This window comes from Chionomys nivalis, chromosome 20, assembly GCF_950005125.1.
Source record: "Chionomys nivalis chromosome 20, mChiNiv1.1, whole genome shotgun sequence".
Taxonomy (NCBI): Eukaryota; Metazoa; Chordata; class Mammalia; order Rodentia; family Cricetidae; genus Chionomys; species Chionomys nivalis.
The window spans coordinates 47,788,707-47,810,987 of NC_080105.1; the positions used below are offsets into that span (position 1 = coordinate 47,788,707).

The 22,281-nt window shown below is 40.7% G+C and overlaps 1 protein-coding gene across 1 annotated transcript in view; it reads left to right on the forward strand.

Moving 5' to 3' along the window:
• The window catches only part of Adam32 (ADAM metallopeptidase domain 32), a 66,511-nt gene that overhangs the window by 38,758 nt on the left and 5,472 nt on the right, over nucleotides 1-22,281 (forward strand). Inside the window, exons 13-19 of the mRNA XM_057752344.1 lie at nucleotides 8,794-8,898; nucleotides 10,006-10,204; nucleotides 12,664-12,772; nucleotides 13,726-13,915; nucleotides 15,421-15,504; nucleotides 17,765-17,861; nucleotides 18,754-18,910. Coding sequence (XP_057608327.1) covers nucleotides 8,794-8,898; nucleotides 10,006-10,204; nucleotides 12,664-12,772; nucleotides 13,726-13,915; nucleotides 15,421-15,504; nucleotides 17,765-17,861; nucleotides 18,754-18,910 — 941 coding nt within the window. The remainder of the gene's footprint in view (nucleotides 1-8,793; nucleotides 8,899-10,005; nucleotides 10,205-12,663; nucleotides 12,773-13,725; nucleotides 13,916-15,420; nucleotides 15,505-17,764; nucleotides 17,862-18,753; nucleotides 18,911-22,281) is intronic.

The following is a 22,281-nucleotide window of genomic DNA, read 5'->3' on the forward strand; positions in this document are numbered from 1 at the left end:
AAAATACCTTTGAGTATCAGGTATGGGGTTCATGTCTCCCAGTGGTTCTTAAATCCAGTCAGTGACTGTTTCCTCCCACAACACGTATGTCCTGATTGCACCAGTGCGCCATGTGGGCAGGTCACTATTCAGGCAGGTCACTGTTGTAGATCCAAGGGTTTGTAGCAGGGTTATTATAGTTTACGGTTCTCTGGTAGTCTGCAGAGTATTTTCCAGTACCATGAATGCCAGTCAGTAGGAGGAAAAGTCCTAAATTGGCATCAGTTCACCTTCTCTGTGTTCACCGAGCTATTTGGGTGTTATCTTCAGCAATAGGATATTATCATCAAGTTTGTGGAGAACAATCAATAAAATACCCTTGTCAAAAGCCAACGTTGTCTGGGGCCTTCCATGGGGTCTTTTTGGCCAACAGCTTGGATAAGATGTAACTGGTTCCTGGGACTGGAGGTTTCACGTGGTGGCAGGAGATGTCTTGTTAGGGCTTGGTCTCCTCCATTATTTGGTGATTCTGTTTAGATATATTTCATATATGTCATATTGAAGAAACTTCTGTTGTTGTAGCTTTTCACATGACCCCGTCAAACGGCCCTCAGTGTTAGTCCTCCTTCCCCATATTACCTCACTGTACACTTGTACCCCCCTCTCCTATCTAATCCTTGTCTTAGTTAGGGTTTCTACTGCTGTGAAGAGACACCATGACCACAGCAGCTCTTGAAAAGGAAAATGTTTAATTGGGGCTGGCTTAAGGTTTCAGAGGTTGAGTCCATTATCCTCCTTGTGGGAAACATAGTGGCATGCAGGCAGACATGGTACTGGAGAGGGAGCCGAGAGTTCTATATCCTGATCCACAGACAGCAGAAAGTGAACTGACTTGAGCTTCAGAGACCTCAAAGCCCACCCCCTAGTGACACACCTCCTCTAACAAAGCCACACCTCCTCCAACAAGGCCACACCTCCTAATAGTGCCACTCCCTCTGTGCCTGTTGGGGACCCTTTTCTTTAAAACCACCACACACAATCCTTCTGTTCCAGTCTCCTCATCTCTCTCTAACTATATTCTCTTCCCTGTTTCTTAGGAGATCATTCCCTCCCTGTCCTGTTCCTTACTTCTGTGGTTATTCAGATATTAGCATGCTTATTAAATGCTTAGAAGACAATGTCTGCATATAGGAGAAGACATATATTTGTCATTTGGAGTCTGGGTTACCTCACTCAGGATGTTTTTCTAGTTCCACCCACTTAGCTGCACTTTCCACTGTGTCAATGTGCCATATTTCTCTGATATATTCATTTGCTGATGGACATAGAGGCTGTTTATATTTTCTAGCTATTAGGAATAGAGCGGCAATGAACATCACTGAGCAAATGCTCCTTAGCATGATGTAGAGTCCTTTATATATATACCCAAGAGTGAGAAAGCTGAATCTTTAGATAAATACATTCCCTGCTTTCCGAGGAACTGCAACACTTATTTCTGCAGCAGCTGTACAAATTTGCACTCCCACCAGCAATGGATGAGTGTGCCCCTTACCCCACATCCTTGCTGGCATGAACTGTCATTTGTTTGGGTTTTGGCTGTTCTGACTGGAGTAAGATGAAATCTCAACGTAGTTTTGATTTTCCTTTACCTGATGGCTAAGGGTGTTGAACATTTCTTTTAAGTGCTTCTCAGTCCTTCGTATTTCATCTTTTGAGAACTCTGTTTAGATCTATGCCCTATACTTAAATTGGGTTATGTGTTTTCTGAATGTTTAGTTTTTTGGAGTTCTTTATATGTTTTATATGTAAGTTCTCTATTGGATGTGTTGTTGTTAATTTTTTTCCCATCCTGTCACCTGCCACTTTGTCTAGATGGTGGTGTCCTGTGCCATATAGAAGCTTTTTAGTTTCACGAAGGCCTAGTTATTAATTGATGTCCTTAGCACCCATCCTATCCAGGTCCTATTCAGAAAGCCTTCTTCCTTGCCAATGAGTTCAAGACTATCCCCTGTTTCCTCTTCTGTTAGATTCAGGGTATCTGGCCTTATGTTGAGGTCTTTGGTCTGTTGGGAGCTGAGTTTTGTGCAGAGTTTTCTGCTTGCATTCTTAGGCATACAGTCATCCAGTCTGACCATGTGTTTAAGATGTTGTCCTTTTCCCAGTTTTATCCCTTCAGGTCTTTTACCATGAAGGGATATTGATTTTTGTCAAAGGCCTTTCTGCATCTAATGAGATGATCATATGGTTTTTGTCTTTCAGTCTGTCTGTGTGGTGGATTAAGTTTATTGATTTATGTGTGTTGAACAATTCCTGCATCTCTGGAATGAAGCCAACTTGATCATGGTAAATAATTTTTTGATGTGTTCTTGAATTCTGCTTATAAGTATTTCACTGGAAAATTTGCATCTATGTTAATATGAGGTATTGGTATATAATTTTCTTTTCTGTTGAGTCTGTGTGGTTAAGGTATGAGAGTGGCAGTAGTTTCATAAAAAAATTAGGAGATGTTCCTTCAGTTTCTATTTTGCAGAATACTCTGAGGAGTGTTGGCATTAGCTCTTCTTTGAAGGTCTGATATAATTCTGTGTTGAATCCATCTGGTCCAGTAATTTTTTTTGGTTAGGAGATTTTAAATTACTGATTCTATTTTACTAGGGGTTTGTGGTTTGCCTACATTGCTTATTTCATCTTGATCTGACCTTGGTAGGTTGTATAAATCAAAGAGTGCATCAATTTCTTTTAGGTTTTCTGGTTTGATGGAATATGTATCTTTAAAGTGTATCCTCCCTATGATACTCTGAATTTCCTTGGCATCTGTTGTAATGTTTCCATTTTCATCTTCGATTTTATTAATTTGGTGTTGGAGGAGGCCACTTGTTTGTTTCCTGGAAATAATCACCCAGAAACTATATTATTTAAATCACTGTTTGACCCATTAGCTCTAGGTTCTTATTTGTTAACTCTTACATATTAATTTAACCCATTTTCATTAATCTGTGTATCACCATGTGGCTGTGGCTTACCAGCAAAAGTTCCAGCATCTGTCTCAGGTGGGGCTACATGGTTTCTCTCTGACTCTGCCTCCCTTCTCCCAGCATTCAGTTTAGTTTTCCCCACTTATCTCTGTTCCCCTACAGCTCTGCTATAGGCCCAGAGCAGTTCCTTTATTAACCAATGATATTCACAGCATGCAGAGGGGAATCCCACATCACCTCCCCTTTCTGTTTAAATAAAACCGAAGGTTTCAACTTTAACATAGTAAAATGACATAAAACAGTTATCAAGCAAGAATTACAGTTACAATATTTATATCTATCTTGTATTTTATCATAACTAAGGAAAACTATATTATTACCATCCATTCTTCAACTCCAGCAAGACTCCAGAAGGATATATTACCTAAGAAAACAGGAAGTGTATTGAAAGCTACTTCCAGAACTCTAGAATTGACAGAGACATCTCGCTCCCCGGACAGTCACCCAAAGTTCTTCTGTACTGTTGGGCCATACAGTCTTCAGCCCACAGGCCCATAGTATCCAGCAGACTTTTCCATGAAGCAGGAAGCTATATTGGCAGCTTATCTATCACATTTTTCTGTGTCCTTCAGAATATTTGGTAGACTCTTTCATGAAGCAGGAACCTTTAGGCAATTTTATCAATCATTTCTCTTTGGGTCCTGCATGTCCAGTTCATCAAGCAGTCCAGGCAAGAGTAGTTTCTTGCCCAAATGGCTAACCAACTCCTTAAGTAGCCTCTTCAATGCCCATCTTTCTCTTGAAGTAGATTGGAACTTCCAGGAGCAGATGTGTCTCATTGTCATGAAAAGTCCTAAATTTTTAAACATTTTAAATGCCATATTCTATAGTCTTTGAAAGGTTTGAAGAATCCCTATCCATCTGAAATACGTCTCTGTTCATCTAGAAAGTCTAACTAACATGACAAGCTTGACTATTATAGATGATTATCTATTAGCCTATATTTTTAAATTATACATTGCATTTTTAAATGAGCTACACAAACACAATACCTTAATCAAGAGCAGAAACATATATGCACGGTATAACAAAATGGTTCTTAAATTTGTATCAATAAACCAATATTCACATCAATGCAAATCTCTATAGAATATCCCCTTTAAATGTAAACAAACATTTATAAACAATATTTGGGAATATGGGCATAGCTTTCTCCAAACTGCTTCCTGTTGTTTATTGGGCAAAGTAATTTTTTGAGGGGTGTTCAAGGCAACCTTTCAGGGAGTCTTGGTCCATCAAACCACATTAGTCCAGAAGTATTCCACAGATTCTCATCTTCTGTGGAAACAAAAGCAGAACCTCTTTTCCAAAGAAACATATACTTAGACCCACATTTTGAATTCAATACCTTTAAAATATGCATTTTGGTTTAGCTTAGAAATCCCCAGAATCAAATGTCTCTCTGCAGTCAAGAAATTCAAAGAAAACACAATAATATTCATAATCCAGACTCTCTGTGTATAGTTCATCTTTATGTGGCTTATTATTTTTTTTATTCCCTTTAATCTATGATTGTTTATATTCTGTCTCTTTAAAGACTTTGTTTTAATTTTTTAATGATTTACTTCTTTTCCAACTCTCTATATTCTGTTTCTTCTCTCTCCCAAGCCTATGTATGTTTATCCAATACTGTGACCAATTTAGAGGTCTTTCCCATCTGAATTTGTCTTTATTGTGTATTTATAATTCTTTTCTTTTCTCTTTTCTTTCTTTTTTTTTTTTTTTTTTTGGTTTTTTGAGACAGGGTTCGAAAACCAGGGTTCCTGTCCTGGAACTAGCTCTTATAGACCAGGCTGGTCTCGAACTCCCAGAGATCCGCCTGCCTCTGCCTCCCAAGTGCTGGGATTAAAGGCGTGCGCCACCACCGCCAGGCTTATAATTATTTTCTGACCAGGACTGATTCTTAAAATGTTAAGCCCTTCTTATAAATTTAAGTGGTGCCATTGTTAGGAGAAACTTCGCACTGCCTGCTTGCTCTGCACAGTCCAACAAGGTGGAAGTCCATTCACTGCCTCTGCAAGTCTTGCACATTGCCCAGTCTGCTATCACTGAATCAGGAAGACCTCTCTTAAAGGAGCCATGCCTCTGTTTGCTTCTAGCAAACAGAGCCCACCCGAGAAAATGCTGCTACCAAATTATGCTTAACTCTGTTCTTTTGTTTAGGATTCCTTTTTAAGCTTTCTCAGGTTTTACGTGGATTTAGTTGGCCATTTCTTTGTTTCCTGGCTGCCCAGAAATTGAAATAACCACACAGAACTGTATTAATTAAATCACTGCTTGGCCTATTAGCTCTAGCTGCTTCTTGTCTAGCTCTTACATATTAATTTAACCCATTTCTATTAATCTGTGTATTGCCACATGGCGGTGGCTTACTGGTTAAAGTTCCAACATCTGTCTCCAGCGGGTCTACGTGGCTTCTCTCTGACTCCGCCTCCTTTCTCCCAGCATTCGGTTTAGTTTTCCCCACCTAGCTCTGTTCCCCTATAGTTTGCTATAGGCCCAAAGCAGTTCCTTTATTAACCAATGATATTCACAGCATACAAAGGGGAATCCCACATCAATTTGGATCATCTCTCTCTCTCCATGTTTTTGTTAATTTATTTAAAGGTTTGTTCATTTTGTTGATTTCCACAAAGAACCAACATTTGGTTTCCTTATTCTTTATGTTGGTTTTTGATTTTTATTTCACTGATTTCAACCTGAGTTTATTTCTTCCTATCTACTCTTTCTGGCTCTTATTCTTGTTTTTCTAGAACTCCCAATTATGTTGTCATTATTTATGTGAGTTCTCTTCAGTTATTTTTGGTGTAGGCAGTTATTACTATAAACTTACCTCTTAGTATGGCCCTCATTATATCCCAAGGTTGGGGAATGTTGCATTTTCATTTTATTTTATATTCCTTCTTGGTATCTGTCTTGATGTAATTTCATTCAGTAGTGAGTTTTTCAACTCCTATGAATTTGTATATTTTTTGCTATTTCACTTGTTCTTGATATACAACTTTAATTCTCGGCTGTTAGATAAGATATGGACTGTTATTTAACTCTATCTCTTTTGTTTTGTTTTTCAAGACAGGGCTTCTCTGTGTAACAGTCCTAGCTGTCTTGGAACTAGCTCTTGTAGACCAGACTGGCCTTGAACTCACAGAGTTCTACCTTCCTCTGCCTTCTAAGTGCTGGCATTAAAGGTGTGCACCACCACTACCCGGTGTTATACTTTTTGACTTAATATGTAGTCAGTTTTGGAGAATGTTCCATGGGCTGCTGAGAAGCAAGTACATTCTTTTAGTGTTTACATAGATTTTTACTCTTGTTGTTAGGTCCCTTTGATTCAGCCATCATTTAATTCCAGCATTTCTCTCCCCCCCCCTCTGGTTTTTTTGAAACAAGGTTTCTCTATAACTTTGGAGCCTGTCCTGGAACTAGCTCTTGTAGATTAGGCTAGCCTCAAACTCACAGATCTGCCTGCCTCTGCCTCCCTAGTGCTGGTATTAAAGGCATTTGCCATCACCCACTGATTTCAGAAGTTCTCTCTTAATTTGTTGTCTCAATGACCTTTCTCTTGGTGGGACAGGGATACTGATGACTCCTGCTTTCAATATTTAAGGGTCAACATGTGATCGTAGCTGATAGTGGTGTTGATGCTCTGATGTTTGGTACATAAATAATTAGAATTGCAATATCTTCTTGGGATCTTTCCTTTAACAAGCATATAGTGTTCTTTCCCACCTCTTCTGATTAATTTTGGCTTGAAGTCTATTATTTCAGATATTAAAATAGCTATGAGTGTTTGTCCCTTGTTTCCATTTACATGAAGAATTTTTCCATCCCTGTGGCACCTATTTCTAAAGCTAGGATGACTTTCTTATAGACAAGAGATAGATGGGTTTTGTTTCTTAATCCATTGGTATGACTTTTTGGTTAGAGATTTGAAGTCATTAATATTGACAGTGAATATTGAAATGGGTTTATAGATTGCAATATTTATTTTTTGAAGATTTGTGTTCTTAGTTGTGCTTTGTATTTCATTAAATTATAGCTTTGTTTTCTTACTAGAGTCTCTTGGGTGTTGCTTATTCATCTCTTCACGTGTGATGCTCAGTGCTCTGTTCTTTGTTATAAATTTTAAAGCTCTTTTGTATCGTTAAAGTTCTTTTTCTTTTTAACTATTGCAGATAGTTTTTCTGGGTACAGTAGTATAGGTTGTCAGTCATGGTCTTTTAGAACTTGGAATGCATTGCTCCAGACTCTTCTGGCTTTCAGTTTTTATTGAGAAATATTCTGATAGGTTTTCCTTTATATGTGACTTTGTTTTTTTTCTCTTGAAATTTTTAGTAGTTTTTCTTTGTTCTATATATTTAGTTCTTAGTTATGCTATGCTGTGGGGTGTTTTTTTTTTCTGGTCTTGTCTAGTTGGGGTTCTGTGTGCTTCATATATGTGTGTGTGTATGTGTGTGTGTGTATATATCCTTCCTTAGTTTGGGGAATTTTTCTTCTGTGAGCTTGTACATGATCTCATCCTTGCCATTCTTCTCCATTACCCAAGCCTATAATTTGAAGGTTTGGTCTTTACATAGGGTCTGACAGTTACTTCATGTTCCTTTCCTGTGTTTGTTTAATCTTTCCATGCTCTCTTTTTTTGTCTAGATCTTTTACTTTGAGTCCTGATACTCTGTCTTCTGTGTGATTCGTTCGACATGAAAGACTGTTCCTGAATTTTCCAAGTGGTATATTAAGTTTATCAATTCTTCTTCATTTCAATAAAATTTCAATTGAAATGAAGAAGAATTGATAAATGTTCAAATTCGGAGTTACCTTAATGTCATTCAGCTATGTGTTTGTACGTTCTTGGGCACTTTCAAGGGTTTCTTGATATCGGAGTTCAGTGAAGTGATTGCTCATGTCTAGCTTTCATCCTTGCATTATTTTATAAAGTAGACGATTGTCCTTTTCATTTCTGTGTTCTGTGGTTCATCTTGGTGGTTCTAATAGGTACCACGTCAAAGGACTACTGGGTATGATTCAAGTTGCCTTGGCCGTTTGACCTGGGCATGTGAGCTTTTTTGTTTGGTTGCTTTTCTGATGTGATAGTCAAACTTTCCTTAGACTGGCCCAGTACAGGAGCTGCATGACCTTAGCGAGCCCAGATAAACCCGGTGGATAAGCTGTTCAACTGGACCAGGTTCTGAAACTACAGGTCCAGAAGTTGACCTGTGAGAGCTGGATGAGCATGAGAGAGGGAAGAAGTATCTGAACAAAGGTGGCATTTGGACAAAGCAGGCTAAAAGGCCACCTAACTGGACCTAGGCCTGTGGGTGTGGAAATGGCCATGTGGAATGGGAAAGGAAAGAAGCCTGGCAAAGGGGGGTCACATACAAAGAGGGTTTGCATCCTGTGGGTCCAGAACTAGCCTGCAGAGTTGCAGATGGTAGTGGGTTGGGGGAACAATCTTGTCTATTTAAGTCATCAAGATTGTCATGGTCTTCTCAGGAAAACACCTCCCAAACTGTAGAGTCATTTATCTGGTTTTCGTCTATAGTGATTCATGGTTCTTCTTTCTCTGTTGTACCAACTGTTGGAAAAAGGTATCTCGTGCATTTTTCTATGGCTTCTAATTGGATTGGGAGGAAAAGTAGGCTATCAGTTACTCTATTAAGACCCCATTAATCATGATGATTATTCATGGATGCTAATATAGGTACATGCCACTATTGTTAATGTCTTCCTAGATTACATAGCTCGATCAAGTTTTGCCACTGACATATGTCTTCCTTTGCAGCAATGTGGGCCCGATAGCTGTTGTGAACCTACAACCTGTGTTCTGAAACAAGGAAGTAAATGCGACAGCATGTCTCCCTCACAAACCTGCTGCCAATCTTGTCAAGTAAGATTTAAGTTTAGTGACGTTGTGTAAGCACATATGAATTATCCAGGTAATGTATTGACTTATGACTACAGTTTTATATGAAAGCAAATTACCTTTTAAGTGAAGAAAAAGATAATGAATTAAGGATTCAGTTTCTTATTTTGTGATATTTTCTTCATTGTTGCAGTCTTTGCCTAATATCATATTTCTATTAACTTGGCGCTGCCCCCGACCCTTTTTCTGCATGTGGCAGAGTTTCTCTGTTTCACCCATGCTGTGCTTGAGCTCACTCTGTAACCCTGGATGTCCTTGAATTTATAATCCCCCTGCCTCAGTATCCCAAACACGTGGAATTGCAAGACTGTACCACCAGGTCCAGCTAACCATTTTCCTTTTTGTTTTAACTTATAACAGAATTGATAAGTCTTCCACAATTGCAAACTATGGTGAAAACGTTTCTGTTTTTTTTTTGAAACTGACTTAATTAAAATACTTTCACTCTACACACCTATTTTCCAAAGCTAACAGTTGTTTTTGCTTCCTTGAATGAAAGGCCAATGGTGTGTGTGCCTGTGTGCGTATGTGCACACGCATGTGCTCACAGTGGCCTGTATGGGTAACATGGCCCATATGGGAGGCAGGTGTTGACACCAGGATGGCTTTCCTCTATTGCTTCTCTACTTTGTTTCTTTGATCTATGTCTCTTTCTCTGCTTGACGCTTGTTACTTCAGTTACACTGACTGGTGCATGAACCTTGGAATCTGCTTGTCTGGCCTCCCGCCCCCACCCCTGCACTAGTCCTGGGCTTGCTGATGCACAGCACCACACCCAGCTTTTATGTGTGCTCTGGGAATACACACTCAGTTCCTCATGCTCTGCAGCAAACCCTTGCCCCATTGAGTCATTCCCTGATCCCATAGCATAATTTTTCTTATACCAATCCTTATATTTCTATGCCCTATCTCTTGTTTTCATATAAGCATTCAGTTTATTTTTAAGTGAATAGCACAACAACTAATACTAAGAGATTGAAACACATTAAGGAATCAAAGGAACACACGATCAATACTGTTTTAAAATACTTGGGAACACAGTATTGTTATTTATAATTTTTTTCCTGTTAGTTTTTACCACAAAACCATGTATGCAGGCCCCCAAAGCATCCGAAATGTGATATTCCTGAAGTCTGCAATGGGAGCTCAGGACTCTGTCCAGCTGATGTAACCATACGCAATGGGCACACCTGCAGGGACGGCGGGTCTATCTGTTACAACGGAGACTGTCCAGACCTGAATAAACGCTGCGAGGAGATGTATGGAAAAGGTAAAATTTTTGTTACATCTAAATAAGTGACTCACACTTTCTTTTCACATTGCTCCAACAATAGGAACCACCATGTAGATTTCAATTTTTATTTAATATTTACATTGTTTTAAAAGTATTTTTTTTATTGAAGTGTGAATGTCAAATACAAAATGGCTTTGGGTATAGGACTTGATAATTGATATCTGCACATATACTTAGATATTTGCCATGGTCAAGCTAATTAAAGTAAATACATATAAAACTTCCCTTAGGTACTGCTTTCTCTTTTAGCTTTAAATAAAATCTTAAGATCTAAGCTCTCAGCAAATTTCAAGTATATAAGAGAGTATTGTGGGCTGGAGAGATGGTTCAGGGGTTAAGAGCACTGGCTGTTCTTCCAGAGGTCCTGAGTTCAATTTCCAGCAACCATATGGTGGCTCACAACCATTCATGAGACCTGGCACCCTCTTCTGGCATGCAGGCATACATGCAGACAGAATCCTGTATACATAATAAATAAATAAATCTTAAAAAAAGAGAGTATTGTTTCCTATTTTCATGAGGTTGTCTTTTAGCTCCTTTAAGCTGAACCACTCTACATAAATCAGACTTTGAACTTCTTGACTGTTATCTCTTTTCCCCTTCCCTGGGTCCCTAAAAACTAGCATTTCATACTATGCTTCTGTGAATTTGACAGTTTTAGATATCACGGATAAGTGAGATAACATAGTTTCCACCTCTGCACCTGACTCATTTCACTTGGCACACAATGTCTTGTGAGATTCATTCTTGTGACAAAAGCATCAAATCTATGTCTAAATAGCACTTGATATTTAAATATCCTATCTATCATCTACCTATCTATCTGTCTATTTATCTAGCCATCTATCTACCTACCTACTATCTGTCTGTCTATGTATCATCCATATCTATCTATCTATCTATCTATCTATCTATCTATCTATCTATCTATCTATCTATCCATCTATCTCTTACAAATTATTTTTAAATTATGTTTAATCTGTTCATTATTTTTAATTTAAAGGTCAGTGCACTTTTAGGTTGTTTCAAAATGTTGGCAGTTGTGAAACCTGTAATCCCGAGCCTGGAACTGCGCATCCCCTTGAGAAAATGCTTTCATTCCCCCTGAAATACAGCAAGGTGGAGTTCTGAATCATGAGATAACTCTGTATTGAGTCCTTTTTTAAAAAAAAAAATTAAATTAAATTTTAAAAACAATCTTTTCTCATTTTACACACCAATCTCAGTTCCCACTCCCTCTCCTTCTCCTACTCCTCCCTCTCTGCCTTCCACCCACCCCACCTTCCATCCACTCCTCAGAGAGTGTAAGGCTTCCCAGTTTTCAAAGAAGTTCTCAACTGTTTTCAATAGATTCTATAACCAGATTATACTTCTGTCACCAACAGCTGAGTGCCCCATCCCCGTCACCAATGGCTGAGCACTTCCGCCCACCATGCTCACCAATGTTGGTTAGCTTTTGTCTTTTTGACACTCACTTGAACATCTGTGAGGTAATATTTCACTCTGGTTACTCTTTGGTATTTGCTTGATGATTAGTGATGTTGAACAATATTAAAAATACTTGTGACTTCCATTGGTTTGCTCTGTGGAAGCCGGTGGGACCTCTTGCCAGTTTGGCCAGCAACAGCCATCGTCTCCAAACCTTTCTGAAAAAGGAAATGCCATAGTGTTTCTCTCCACATTGCCAAGAAGTAGCTCCTGTCACACAGCTTCTCTAGATTGGAGGGGCAGCCACTTCCAGACCCCACGGAACCCCACTCGGGTCCTGCTCTAAGCTATGGGTACCAGCTGTGTAGCCATTGCACACATATGCCACCGGTGGTGGGCTGGGTCTTCCCACATCAAACCTCACAGAGACAGGCTGGCCTTATCTAGACACTCCTTCACTGAGACACCGGTCCCATGCTATTCTATATCGTCACGCTGACATTAAAACCAACCAGCTTATGGCCTACGTTTCAGAACCTAACCCATCTCAGATTCCTGGCACTTCCTATTAATGCCCCTAAGTTAGGAATCTGTCAGCGGATTAACTCCCTGATTAGAGCAGATACTCATGATGCAGTTTTACCCTTCCATGATTTCATGCAGTGCACGGGACGAAGCCGTCAGCAGTAAGCCATTTGGGAAGACTTGCCTCCGACTGAGCAATGGTGCTTTCTGTTGCTGTCTGTGACAAGGCCCACCCTGTATGCACATCTCTAACTCTCCCTTCTCTTGTATTCTCTCTGGGAATGAATACAGGGTAGAGAAGCATCATTAGGTTATAGTCACGGACACAACCTTTCTCATAGAACTTTCTCTGTCCTATGACTTATTAAGAAACCGTTTGAGTTAGGTAATAAAGGAGACAGAGGTAAAGGAAATATAGTGTGCAAGGACATGGAGGGATATAAACATATATTTTAATCTAAATACATTTCAAATTTTGATAGGTTCACGGAACGCTCCATTTTCCTGCTATGAAGAGATCCAGGGTCAAACTGATAGGTTTGGCAACTGCGGTAAAGACCGGCAAAACAGATATGTATTCTGTGGATGGAGGTGTGCCACACAGGACAACAGTACTCTCTGTGTTATACACTTTTTTTTTAATTTAGCTTTTGCCCTTAGTATATACCACAAATTCCAGTTGTTTCACGTGCCCCATGGGCATGGCAGTGAATATGAAGCCCGAATGAAGGTCCAGGCCTGGACATTGTTCTGCTACGAGATCACATACAAAGCATTTATTTGTAGGCGATCATTTCGTCCCTAACTCAACTGATGTTCACAGTGCCCACAGTGTCTTTCCTTCCAAAGTTATTGTTTTTTGCTTCTAAAAATATTTATTAAGATCCTGCTATGTAATAGACACTAGGTTAAATAATAGTTGGCATACACACACTGACACACATATACATACATAGATACGCAGACACACAGACACATATGCACACACAGAGACACATACACATGCACACATGCTCAAACCATTGGTAGATTATCAAATGCACCATGGCCTTTGAAACTTCCTTGAATTATTTATGCTTCCTGATTAAAACTGACTTATAAGCTTTGGGTCTGTAATGTCTACAGAACTCTCTGGAACTGTCAAGCTAGAATACCACCTTGTCTTAAATTTCTATAAGGACTTATTTTATTTATGGCATCATGGTGGGATTTTTTTATCATGTTTAATATCAATTATAAAGGTCCTTGAGGATACATGTAACAAATTTATTCATTTGCGATTATTTTTTCATCATTGCAATTATTCATCGCTGCCTCTAATTGATTGCTTCATAGTAACTATATAATCTACAGAATAAACAAGAGACCGAGTAATAATGAATATTTTATATCAGTGTGTTTCAGCTTTCTACCTTAAATATTTATATAAACATATCATATCTTCTCTATGTTGGCATAAATGCTGAGTCACAGTTTTTAATCAAATAATGACAAAGTATTTCTAATAACCACCTAACGCATGCTAATCATTTTTATGTTCTCAGGAATCTCATCTGTGGGAGATTAATTTGTACTTACCCCAACCGAACTCCATACATTCCACCTAATAACAGCTCCTCTTCTGTGATCTATGCTTTTGTTCGGGACCAAGTATGTATCGCTGTGGACTTTGGATCAAGTGTCCAAGAAGATCCGCTCAAGGTCTTTAATGGTACTGTGTGTGACCAGGATAGGGTGAGTCACTTGTAAGCAGTTTCTTAAAAATCTTGTTTTATTTGGGCTGGGCGGTGGTGGCACACGCCTTTAATCCTAGCACTGGGCAGGCAGAGGCAGATGGATCTCTGGGAGTTCAAGGCCAGCCTGGTCTACAAGAGCTAGTTCCAGGACAGGCTCCAAAGCTACAGATAAACCCTGTCTTAAAAAACAAAACAAAATAACAACAACAAAATCTTGTTTCATCTATTATTTTGGTCAGCATTTTCATATTAAAGTATCCAATTGTGACTTGCACTGTCCAACCCTAAATATTTGGAAGGAGAAATGAATACCTTTAACTGATGTTTAGCTGGTAATAGAAAAATAGAAATGTTGCATTTCTTTAGAACTTCAGAATAACGAGGGAGGGCTAGAGTGTGGAGAAAAGAACTCTCGGGAATAGACTGTGCTCAAGTACTTCACAGTGTGGCAAAGCACTTTTCATCTGAGAGGAAACCCACTTAGCTTTCGAGGCTCAGTGGATTAGGCCACCCTTGAAGTCAGGATGCCTAGAACAATTATGGGACATTTTACCAGCCACCTGAACAATGTGTGATGTTTCTAGAATAAGTAATTTTGGAGATAACAGCATTTCCTCTAGAGGGTTTTGTGGAGATTAAAGTCAATTACATAAAACAGATATAACAATGCTTAGCAATAGTTTGAGCTAAGTGTAATCTGACTGATTATTATAATTTTACTTTGCATCCATGACCCCAACTCAAACCTCTAGAAAATACAAAGGGAATGAATTTGAATGAATTTTCCTCAGAATCTCATTTAATTTCTGACCACATCTGCATTTGTGCGGAAACACGTCTATCATGTTTTCTTTTTCTTTTTTTTTTTTTTTTGGATTTTCGAGACAGGGTTTCTCTGTAGCTTTTTGGTTCCTGTCCTGGAACTAGCTCTTGTAGACCAGGCTGGCCTCGAACTCACAGAGATCCGCCTGCCTCTGCCTCCCGAGTGCTGGGATTAAAGGCGTGCGCCACCACGGCACGGCTATCATGTTTTCTTAAAGCTACCTACTTCCCGGACCACATGAGAGCTGTTTCAAACGCCAGCCCTTATGTTTTCGGTGCAGATTCATAGGAAAATTTCAGTTTCTCTGTTTCTTCCCGTGTTCTAGCTCTTTCCCTCTCACATCACAGCGGTGCGTTTGTTACGATCATTATCGCCCCGTCTTTAGAGCACTTGAGTGTACCCGAATAATCTCCAAACCCTCAGTGATTAACACATGTAGTCCTAAATATCAGACTGTTCAAAAATCAAAGCTCAATAGAATAAAAAAAATATCATATGTATGTATGTATATAGTTTTTTTAACTAGTAAGAGTAGACATCAACATTTGAGGAATGCTTCAAAAAATGACTAGCCTTAAATTTATAGCAGTGAATGGTTATGGTTTTGATATTAAATTTCTAATTACAGTGTTAAGATGGCCGGAGCCCTCTGACGTGGAAACTTTTTCCGCTTTCTTTAGATTTGTTTAAATGGCGAATGTGTAGAAACAAGATTCCTTAAGGCCGAGTCACAGATTTGTACAAGCAAGTGCAATGGAAATGGAGTAAGTAGCCCCACGTTCCTTGGGTGTTCCACAGCATCAGGAATGTACTGGTCTCATTTGGGGTTCACAAGGCACCAAGGCCTATTGACACCTGGGAACTGAAACACAGTCAAACTCAGCAGCTAAAATTAATGTTAGAAAATGTTTTTGGTTAAGTCCAATTGATGATGACTTTAATAAATCCTGTTACAGTGGGGCACTTTCCCAAAGGAATTAAGAACCTAAGTAGTTATAGGTGGTGGCGCATGCCTTTAATCCCAGCACTTGGGAGGCAGAGGCAGGCAGATCTCTGTGAGTTGGAGGCCAGCCTGGTCTACAAGAGCTAGTTCCAGGACAGCTAGGGCTGTGTTACACGGAGAAACCCTGTCTCAACGAACCCCCTCCCCCCAAAAAAAAGAAAAGATAAAGGAACCGAAGCAGCCTGTTCACCACAAGGAGATAACTCTCCTGTTTGGGAGTCTGTGGGTTCATAAAAATGTCAGCTTCATCTCTCTCGTAAATCTTTGTATTTACAGTATAGCACATCTCTATGCTTACAGAAATCTGAGTGGCAGGTACAAGCAAGCCCCTCCCCCTCACGACAGTGTCAGGCATCACGGTGTTATACCCATTATAACTGGTGACACACTTCAGCCGGTTATTGTCGCCCAAAGTCTGGTGTTTGACAATGAAATCTTAGAATCACTCGGGGTCTTCCATCTGTGGGCATCGGCTATCTCTGCACCCGGCAGTGTCCTCCGTACTTGGCTTCTCTACCTTTCTTTCCCTCTCCCCACCAGCAGCCCCTGATGCTTGTCCTGACTTCACAGTGTTTCTGAATATAGACTTCTCCAAAGAAGCAGTACAAGTAGCCAACAGATGTCTGGAAAACCAAATACTCGCTACTGTTAGCTATCGAGGACATGCAAATCTAGACAACAATGTGCAATCTCACCTCAATCAGAATGGCTGTCCTTAGGAAGGCAAACAGTAACCAATGTTGTCACCAATGCTAAGAAAAGGGAACCTGGGATGGTTCCTCTTCGATCACCAAGAGACACCACCAGCAGTCTATTGGTGAAGGTGTCAGAAGGAAGTTTTGACTAAGGCAGGCAGACCTGCCCTGAGTGTGGGTGGTGCCATGCCATAGGTTGGGGTCTCGCACTGGCTACAAGTGAGAAAGCAGCTGGACCTTATCACGCAGCTCTTGCTGCAGTGGGTACATCTCTCAGAGCCTGGCTCAGAAAGTTTCTTATAGCATGATGACCTATAGTGACACCCATTTTGTACAAATGATGCCATTTTATTCTTCTTTATGACTAAGTGAGATTTCACGTCAGTGTATTTCTTTATTCGTTCACTGGTTGGTTTTTCTGTTTGAACTAGTCTGTTGATGGCTCCCTCCACTGCAATTTTTATTTGATCATTTTTTTTCTTTCATTGTCAAGATTTTCATTTGGCTCTCTGCCCCAAAATTTATTATCATGGAAATTGCTCATTATTAAAATCAAGATTTCCTTTCTTTTCTTTTCTTTCTTTCTTTCTTTCTTTCTTTCTTTCTTTCTTTCTTTCTTTCTTCCTTCCTTCCTTTCTTTCTTTCTTTCATTCTTTTTTTCAAGAAAGTATTTCACTGTAGCTCTGGAGCCTGTCCTGGCACTTGCTCTGTAGACCAGGCTGGCCTCAAGCTCACAGAGATTCGCCTGCCTCTGCCTTCCAAATGCTGGGGATTAAAGGCGTGCGCCACCATTGCCTGGCTGAGATTCTTGTTCTTGTGTTGAAGTTTAGAGCCAGCGAAGAGGACATAAGCTGGGTTACATGAGGAGCAGTTCTCTGCTAGTTAACATTTCACAGTTAGCATGCGGAAGGTTTTCGTCCTGGCCTGTAAAGGCCGCTCTTTGAAGCAGCCAACAGGAAGTCACTGGATCTGAAGAAGGGGGGGGAAAGTGAATGCAAATCAGCCTTGGGATTGGCTGCCTCTGGCACACCACTAGATTTAGAGTTGATGGGTGTGTCGGAAGTTGCTCTCTAAATTTAAGGGCAAGCATTTGAAGATGTTACAGCTTCCTTGTCCAAATATGTCTCCCTTTGGCACTTTTTAATAGTTCTTTCTTTGGCGGGTGTGAGTTCTAGTCTATGGAACCAAGTATTCACTTTATGGAATTCTCTCTTTAAATCATGTAAATATACTCATACTTGGCTAAGATAAAAAAGTAACAATTATGGCACAGCACGTAGTTTCATAGTTTTGCAAACGCATTTACATGTCTCAAAACCATCCTAGGTATGCAATTCCCTTGGCGAGTGTCATTGTACTGGTGGCTACACACCTCCAAACTGTGCAACGCGTGGCCGAGCTTCCCTGAGGCTTAACCAGCCAGGCAAGTATTTATGTCTTTAAATAGCCCTTGGGAAAAGGTTATAAAACGACCCAGTTCCATTCAAATGAAGTCATATTTTGCCGCCTGAAGAGAGACTTACAGTATTGGGGTCAAAGGCAGTTAGACTTTTCTCAAATAATGGGACCAAATGTTGGTCCCAAACAGAAACCCGCTCACCACTTCTGTTAAAAGTGTGTAAGGCCAGGCAACTCTCTCTCTCTCTCTCTCTCTCTCTCTCTCTCTCTCTCTCTCTCTCTCTCTCTCTCTCTCTCTCTCTCTCAGAGTTTCTTGAGTCAGGGTTTCTCTGTGTAGCCCTGGCTGTCCTGGAACTCACTCTGTAGACCACCCTCCCCATTTTCCCCACTCACCCACTTGTACTTTCTGCTTGAACACTTAGGATCTGCCCAGCTCGGGTAGGCACTCTCAGCAAGAGATGGAGTCAAGCTTCTCCGTTTTAATCTCATGGCCCTGTAGGTAGTGTCACAATCTCACATATATAAATACAGCCCTAAGGTGAGAAGCCAGTCATCTCTTCCCTGCGAAGGAGGTGACAGACAGGCACAATGAGATCTGTTGAGAGCCCTGTAACACGTCCAAGTTGGGTCGTCTTATTGTGATCAACCTGCCCTTCGGATCACTGGATTCAGGCCTTCACAGGGTTACAATGGGGCTTTACTGTAATTACCAGCATGTGCAAAATACTCTGGGAACCTCTGAAAGGTTGTTTCTGTGTTTTAAGGGACATTTTTAGGTGCACCAACAAATATTGTGGCACTGGAGTTAGTTTTCCATGTTCCTTGATTGAAAAAGAAAAGAAAAATATTTTAACGAATTTGTCACAATTTGAAAGGAAATCTCACCGTTTAATGTTTAACATATCTTTTATTTCTAGATCAGATCAAGGAAGGACCATCCAAGAACACAGAAAAGAAGTGGCTTCTAAGTTTGTACATTGTTTTAATTATTCTCACCTCAACAGCTCTGGTAACCACAGCGTGGAAAGGCGTGAAGCGGTGGCTTTTCAAGGAAGAGGAATTCCTGAGTAGCGAGTAAATTTCATTTTCACTCCGAAGTTAAATTTCAGTAGCATAAGGACCTTGCTACATAAGATGTCAGGAGAAGTGAAGATTTTCTGTTACCCTAGGACTTTGGGCACCATATCATCAATTTCAACAGATTGTGTGAGGCTTTCGTGAAAATCCCAGTTAGCGAGCCCTTAGGCAGAGGTTTAGGAGTGTGGTTATTGTCTATATTACCACAGTCCCCACTGTGTTAACCGAGCCACCCTCCTGTGTCTGCCTAGTAGACAAGGGTACAGGTGTGCTTGGCTTTCTGCGCGGGTGATGAGGATCTGAATTCTTGTCCTCATGCTCATATGGAAGCCGCCCACTTCCCCATGCTGCCCTGAAAACTGCGGACACTTGCTCAGACGTGATAGCATCTGCCTAACAAATAAGATATTTACTCCACGTGTTGAAACCTGGGTTTGTTTATGGCATGTTTTCCAAAGACTTTTAAGCTGGCTGTGTTCTGCACTCGAGCACTCAGTGGCACCATAACGCTAAGTTTGCCAAGCCCCCTTTTGTCTCTTGCTGACTGCTTGCACATTAGAGGATACCCCGAGTTCAAGTTTGTCTCAGACTGGAAATTAATTATTAAAGTATTGGAGAATACTGTAGTCACCAAGAGGTGGAGTTTTAGATCCTGATCTCAGTTCTTCCAGAATGCCTCAGAGTAGGATTTCTGGGTGGGATGCTGGTGGTCCTGTTGCTAGTTTCCAGGGAAACTTGTTTCCAGAGCAGCTGTCTCAGGTCCTGATTTGCATCCTCACAAGCACCCCGTTTTCTCTCTATACGGTTCCCACTCTCAGCTTTTCACCTCTGTAGCCATCCTAACAGAAGCGGGTTTGTGTTAATGAAAATTTGTGTATCTTCCTTCGAAAAAGACTTGTTCAAGTCCTTTGGGCATATTTTATTTTATTTTGAGCCAGGGTCTCACTATGTCACCCTGGCTGACCCAGAACTCTCTGTCGATACAGATCAGGCCAGCCTTGAAGTCACAGAGATCTGATTACCTCTGCCTCCTAACTGCCGGGATAAAGCCTTCAGCCAGATTTTAATTGGGCATTTGTTCCTCCTGAGTGGCATGGATTCCTTGCGTATTTTAGATCTGTGTTAGGATACTGATTCCTTATTGTGGAAGTGTTTTGCCAGCAATTTGAAGTGCTCTGTGGCCTTTTTGTGTGCTGATTGTTTTCCTTCTGTGTGAATGATCGCCAAGTCTAAGGTGAAACACGTGCCCTTTCGTGCTTTCTTTCCGGGGAGTTCTTAGTCAAGTTTTTTCTTTAATCGATTTTGAGTTAATTTTGTGAGTGTTAGAGGAGGGTTCGGCTCTATTGTTATGTGCCCCATTGTCCTGTTTTCCAGCACTATTTATGGAGGACAGTTACTCACCCACTGTGTGCTAGGTGGGCTGACTGTGTGCGGCTTCCTTCTGCACACTATGCCATTCCATCGGTTTGTGCATCCATCCTTACAATGCACCTTAGGGTACCCTGAACTCAAAATCAGGAAAATCAATGAGGGTTTCTAGTTTTGCTCATTTGAATTGGGATGGCATTGTTGATTTGGAGTCTTTGGTGGTTCCCTCTGAACATTAGGGTTGTTGTTTTTGACAAGAGGATATTTTTGACTGTGTTACAGACTGTTGTAAGCTACCAAGTAGGTGCTGGGACTCAAATTTGAGTCTTCCAAAGAGGCTGAGCCATCTCTCCCGACCCTGGTGTGGACATTTTAACAGTCCCGGCTCTTGTGACCCGCACATTGACAGAGCTTCCCGCTGTGTCTTCACCCTTTCCAGCATCGCTCTGTAATTTTCAGTGGTGTGTAGCTTCTAGTTAGGTTTATTGCTCGATATTTTCTCTTAACTGAGGCTGTAGAGATGAGATTCTTTTCATGAATTTCTTTTTTTAGAGAGTTAAATAGAAAATTACAACTGATTTTTGTGTTCTTCAAATTTGTTTACTGAGCTTATTCTTGAGTTTTTTTGTTTTTTTCTCTTAAAAACAAGGTTTTTGTCACATGGCTCTGAACGGCTTCACATTCATGACCTTTCTGCTTCCCTCTCCTGAGAGCTAGAGTTATAGGTAGGCCCCACCATGCCACGTCAAGCTTGTTGCAGTAGAGAGTTTTGGCATTTTAAACACACAGTCACGTCCTTCATCCTCTGAAACATGGCTCTTCAGATTCCACACCCTTTTTAGCTAGCATATTTGCCATTTCGTTATTCAATTATTTGTCTCAGGGCCACTCATGAGATAGATTGGCTTTTATCTGAGTGCTCTCATATATTCCAGATGTAAGTCCTCCACCAAGCACTTAATTCGTGAGTGTGCTTCCCCAGCCAAGGCTTGTCTTCTAACTCTCTTTGAAGTTGTGCAGAAAGTATGTCCTAAACTTGATGATGAAATTCAGTGGGCTGGTTTGCTATTTTGTAGGCCATGATTTGGTGCTGGACGTAGCAAACAAAGGCCCAACGTAAGTTCACAAAGGCTTCTCCTGAATGTTCTATAGTTTTCGGTTTCACAGTTTGGTGTGTACTGAGCTTGGCTTGAGTTTGATACGGCCAAGAGGGCTGAAGCTGCTTTCGTGGAGCACCATTGTTCCCAGGCTTTGTTAAACAGCATCTCTGTAGTCACAGACAACGGGTGCTGGCTTAAAACAATTCTGTCCATCCCAGTGCCTGAGAAGAATGCAATTGTCCATCTGAGTTGTGAGATGATCGATAACTCAGTGTCCCCATGTGAGCAAAAGAAAATTCTCATGTATTTGTTCTGAGTGAACATGTTTACTCTGTCTGAGCAGCTGTCTCCACGCGTGTGTAATCATGTGTTCTGTGTTTAGAGGAGACAGCAGAAAGGGCTGGGATCAGCACTGGCTTGACACAGGCCTCAATAGTTCTCTCAGGCTTCTCCTTTCTGGTCTGACTTCCTTGCCTGTGATCACTTGGTTCCCTGGACACCTACACTTCCAGTTTTCTCTCTCTCTCTCTCTCTCTCTCTCTCTCTCTGTCTCTCTCTCTCTCTCTCTCTCTCTCTCTCTCTCTCTGTCTCTCTCTCTCTCTCTGTCTCTCTCTTTCTCTCTCTCTCTCTCTCTCTCTCTCTCTCTCTCTCTCTCTCTCACACACACACACACACACACACACACAGACAAAACTGTAGGGATAAGGGGATAAGTGAAAAAGCAAACCCAGGAATTTTGTGCTCTCATTACTGCACTGCGTGAGGTTTGTGTTTTCCTATGACTGATGTATGTAAAAAGATTGATGCATCATTCAAGAGGCTGAGGGCATAGCTCGCTGGCAGAGCACTTGCTCACCTGACAGGAGGTCCTATATTCTGTTTTGACTACCATTAAAAAAT